Raw genomic sequence first — 4,812 nt, 5'->3', positions numbered from 1 at the left:
GCCCCAAAACCCACCCCAAAACCCACCCAAAGCCCATCCCTCACACCATGGCCAGGATGACACATCCCATAAAATCCCCTCCCGTCATTTCCCTCAGACGAAGCGAGTGGAGCAACCATCGACTGGACCTACAACCAGGGCATCAAATATTCCTTCACCTTCGAGCTGCGGGACACGGGACATTACGGGTTCCTGCTTCCAGCCAAACAGATCGTTCCGACGGCTGAGGAGAGCTGGCTGGCCCTCAAGGTCATCATGGAGCACGCCCGGGACAACATTTACTGAGCGGGATCGGCAGCTGGAGAGGGGGGAAGAACCCAATAAATAAATGGATGAGAAAAAGAAAAAGCTTTTTGTTGTTGTTTTCCCTTTCTCCCAAGCCGGGTGGAAAAGCCCTTTTCAGAGACGGATCCGGTGTTCCTGTGTGTGCCAACGCAAACAGGGCATGCTGGGCTGAAAAGGGCATGAAAAGGGCATGAAAAGGGCATGAAAATAGCAGGGATAAAAGGAAGGAAGGGGTTTTCCCACTGCTCTGGCACAGGGGGAAAAGGGTTGGTTTGGCACTGGGCAGCTGGAGCGGCTCCGGGATATGAGGCAATGGATCAAAGGGATTTATGGGGCTCCAGGCTGGAGAGGGATTGGGGACAAGGGATGGAGGCACAGGACACAGGGAATGGCTTCCCAGTGCCAGAGGGCAGGGATAGACGGGATATTGGGAAGGAATTCGTGGCCGGAAGGGTGGGGAGGGGCTGGAATGGATTTCCCAGAGAAGCTGTGGCTGCCCCTGGATCCCTGGAAGTGTCCAAGGGCAGGTTGGAGCAACCTGGGATAGTGGAAGGTGTCCCTGGGTGGAACTGAATGAGTTTTAAGTCCCTTCCTATCCAAACTATTCCATGATCCCTCTGGCCCAGGCCAAGCTTCAAGCCAGTTCCCCAGACCAGACTTTCAACCAGATTCCCAGGACAAGCTTTAAAACAGATACTTTAAACCACATTCCCAGGCCAGACTCTTTAAACCAGATTCTCAGGCCAGATTCTTTAAACCAGATTCCCAGGCCAAGCTCTAAACCAGATTCCCAGGCCAGATCCTTTAAACCAGATTCTCAGGGCAAGCTTTAAGCCAGATTTTTTTAAACCAGATTCCCAGGCCAGATTCTTTAAACTGGATTCCCAGGCCAGACTTTAAGCCAGATTCCCAGGACAACCTCTAAAACAGGTTCTTTAAACCACATGCCCAGGCCAAGCTTTAAGCCAGTTCCCCAGACCAGACTTTCAACCAGATTCCCAGGACAACCTTTAAGCCAGATTGTTTAAACCAGATTCCCAGGACAGAATTTAAGCCAGATTCCCAGACCAGACTTTAAACCACATTCCCAGGACAAGCTTTAAAACAGCTTATTTAAACCACATTCCCAGGCCAAGCTTTAAAACAGATTCCCAGGACAAGCTTTAAAACAGGTTCTTTAAGCCACATTCCCAGGACAAGCTTTAAACCACATTCCCAGGGCAGATTCTTTAAACCAGATTCTTAGGCCAGATTCTTTAAACCATACTCTTTAAACCAGATTCCCAGGGCAGACTTTAAGCCAGATTCCCAGGCCAGATTCTTCAAACCAGATTCCCAGGCCAAGCTTTAAACCAGATTCCCAGGCCGGATTCTTTAAACTGGATTCCCAGGCCAGACTTTAAGCCAGATTCCCAGGGCAACCTTTAAAACAACTTATTTAAATCAGATTCCCAGGCCAAGTTTTAAGCCACATTGCTTAAACTACATTCCCAGGCCAGATTCTTTAAACAAGATTCCCCAGTCCAGACTTTAAACCAGATTCTTTAAGCCAGATTCCCAGGCCAAGCTTTAATCCTGATTCCCCACCACCACAGCCCTGGTTTAGGGATCCCTCCGTGTGAAAATGGGCACCTCCTGCTTTCCCAATCCGAATTTATCCTTTCCCTCCCCGCCAGGGGCGGTGGGATTTGGCACTTCCCTGTCCCACCTCGAAGGTGACTCACCCGTGGCCCTGGCAGGTTCCTGGAACTGGTTTTTCCAGGCTGGCCATGCCGTGGATGGGGCACAGCAGGGCCTGACCTTGGCTGGTCCCAGGCAGGGCCTTCCCACGGCCCTGGGAAAAGGGGCAGCTGCGGGCGCCGTCCCAGAGGGATTTAAGGGGCTCCAGGGCGGTTTTGGGACACGAGAGCAGCCGTCCCCACTGACCATGAGGGTTCCCGTGCTCTTGGCCGCCCTGGTGGCCGTGGCCACCTGCACNTCCACGTCCCCCGGCGCCACATCCACAGGGATTTTAAATCCTTCCAGGCACGAGGACTCCACCACTGCCCTGGGCACCCTTTCCATGATGGAATTTTCCCAGCTATCCAACCTGAACCTCCCCTGGCACAACTTGAGGCTGTTCCCTCTTGTCCTGGGGCTCCCTTGGATCTCCCCGTCCCTGTGCACATCCAGCTCCGTGGAGAGGGGGGATCATTCTCCTGAATTACGCAGGAGATGCTGCTTTATTCCACGTTTTCCACCACAACATAAAAATGGAGCTGCTGCACAAGTCATATCCCAACTTCCAAAGCTAAATGGGATATTTCTGTGGTGCTTCAACACCAAATTCCTTCAGAAGCATCCTTTAGCTTTGATTTATTTATTTCACTTTCCCTGTGGATGATCCTGACACAGAATCCCAATTTTGTGTGGATCTCCTCCCTCTTTCCCGGAGAAGCCCAAGGATATGGCTCTTAACAGACTAAAACTTCCGTTCCTGGAGTCTGGAATCGTCTGATTGAACACTCAGAGACACAACAAACATCATAAAAGCGCTCAGGGGATGTTGAGCCTTAACCTTCCAAACTGGGAATTCTGTGCAATTCCTCCCCCTTTGCCCTTTCACCAGAATTACCCCAAAATCACCAGCGAATTCTGGGGAGGGTTTGAACATTTTCTGCTTCAAAAAGAGGGGGAAGAAAGCACTGAAATCCAAAAACTCACACAAAAACCCCCACGATAATCAAAGCTGGACCAGGCTCAGCAAGGCTGTAACTCAAGACTAAAGAGCAGGTCTTTTCTAAGCCTCACTCAGGCAGCTCTGCTTTGTCACCAGGGAAAACCAGATGATTCCCAGAAGGAAAACCGTGCCTCTCATTTTCCAGGAAACCCTCACCCTTGCTCAGCTCCACATTCCAGGTCCCTGCTGGGATTTAGGGATCCCGGTTCAACAGCAGCAGGAAATTTCCCCTTGAGCCACCAAAACCTCAAAAGAAGCTCCTAAAAAAACTCTGGGAAAGGTGTAACTGGGAATAAACTTCCAGAAAAAGACGCAACAGTTCCAAGTGTCCAGGAGCAAACACGACCCTCAGGTCCCAGCGCCACCTTGGGCCGATTTCCAAAACCACCTTTATTAGAAATACTTCTGCTCATTATCATAATTTAATTAAAATACCCCCCCCCCAAAAAAACCGCCTTTTTAAGGATCTTTTCTCCATTTTGGCAACTTGCTGAGTGTCTTTGTCTCTTGTCTGTTCTCCCAGGACAGTTCTGGCCCCTTCACCTCCGTGTGTGTCCACAGGTGGCTCCAGGGAACGTCACGGATGCAAATTCCATCCCCTGGACTAAAAGCTTGGTGGAAGTTCCTACTGGTCCCAGACTTCACTACCAGTTTGCTCCCAACCCTACAAACCTGTGGGATGACATTCCTGCCTCCAGGAAACCCCATTCCAGCTCTCCAAGCCTGACCCGAGCTGCCTTTTCCACACCTCCGGCTGCTTTTCCCTGCGGATTCCTAAAACCACAAAGGGGCTGCACTGCTCAGGGTATTCCCAAAACCTGGATAATCCTTTATTCGGTGGGAGGAGACCCCACCGGTTATTTCCAGGGCCTGTTCTGGAGGCTGGTCCTGCTGAGCGTACGGGAGCTGAGGGAGCCCGCGTTGGAGCCGTGGAGGCTGGGGCTGCTCCTCATGGACGTGGGCTTGGAATCCCGGCTGGAAATGCCACGGCTCAGGCGGCCTGGGGGGGAAAAACAACCCACGGTCACACACCGGGAAGGAGCTGTGGACACCCCATCCTGGAAGTGTCCAAGGCCAGGATGGGCAGTTGGAGCAACCCGGGACAGCGGAAGGTTTGGGGTTGGAACCGGACGATCCTTAAGGTCCCTTCCCACCCAACCCATTCCATGATCTTACTGGCAGTGTCCAAAGGAATGTGCTCCTCCTCCAGGTAGTACTTCAGCTTCTGGAGATCATCTGCAGAGAACCTCCACTTGTTCTCAGCTCGCGTGGGAGGGACTCTGGGAGAGGTTTTCCTTCGGGCGGATCCCGGGGGAGCCGGGACCTGGCAGGACAGCGGGAGTGTGCCCGTGATCAATCCCTCTGGGATCTTCTGTGCAAGGACCTTCAGGCCTGCAGGGACACAGATCCACGTTAGCCCAGCTGTGGTGGGATCTACCAAGCACAAGGGAAACACCGGATGGAGCTGAAGATCCGAGAGGTTCTGATGGAGAAAAGTGGGCAGGAGGGGAGGTGGGAATTCTGCCCCTCTGGGGAACAGCACAAGGACGTGGAGCTGCTGGGGCGAGTCCAGAGGAGGCCACGGAGCTGCTCCCAGGGCTGGATTCCCTTTGCTCTGGAGCCAGGCTGGGAGATCTGGGGGGGTTCACCTGGAGGAGAGAAGGCTCCAGGGAGAGCTGAGAGCCCCTGGCAGGGCCTAAAGGGGCTCCAGGAGAGCTGGAGAGGGACTGGGGACAAGGCCTGGAGGGACAGGACACAGGGAATGGCTTCCCAGTGCCAGAGGGCAGGGATACATGAGATATTGGGAA

At 52.9% G+C, this 4,812-nt stretch overlaps 2 protein-coding genes across 2 annotated transcripts in view; one reads left to right on the top strand and one right to left on the bottom strand.

Annotated features, from left to right (window-relative positions):
- The window catches only part of LOC108509686 (carboxypeptidase A1-like), a 5,214-nt gene extending 4,889 nt beyond the window's left edge, over window positions 1-325 (top strand). Inside the window, exon 7 of the mRNA XM_017839229.1 lies at window positions 98-325. Coding sequence (XP_017694718.1) covers window positions 98-285 — 188 coding nt within the window. The 3' untranslated portion in view covers window positions 286-325. The remainder of the gene's footprint in view (window positions 1-97) is intronic.
- A 1,926-nt stretch (window positions 326-2,251) lies between these two features.
- Window positions 2,252-4,812, bottom strand: part of CEP41 (centrosomal protein 41) — a gene marked incomplete at its 5' end in the record, with an annotated part of 8,650 nt that continues 6,089 nt past the window's right edge. Inside the window, 2 exons of the mRNA XM_017839228.1 lie at window positions 2,252-4,004; window positions 4,181-4,426. Of these exons, the coding sequence (XP_017694717.1) occupies window positions 3,862-4,004; window positions 4,181-4,426 (389 nt within the window). The remainder of the gene's footprint in view (window positions 4,005-4,180; window positions 4,427-4,812) is intronic.

Source organism: Lepidothrix coronata, unplaced genomic scaffold (assembly GCF_001604755.1).
Source record: "Lepidothrix coronata isolate B3197 unplaced genomic scaffold, Lepidothrix_coronata-1.0 Scaffold389, whole genome shotgun sequence".
Classification (NCBI taxonomy): domain Eukaryota; kingdom Metazoa; phylum Chordata; class Aves; order Passeriformes; family Pipridae; genus Lepidothrix; species Lepidothrix coronata.
This window is presented reverse-complemented; position numbering and strand designations above follow the sequence as displayed.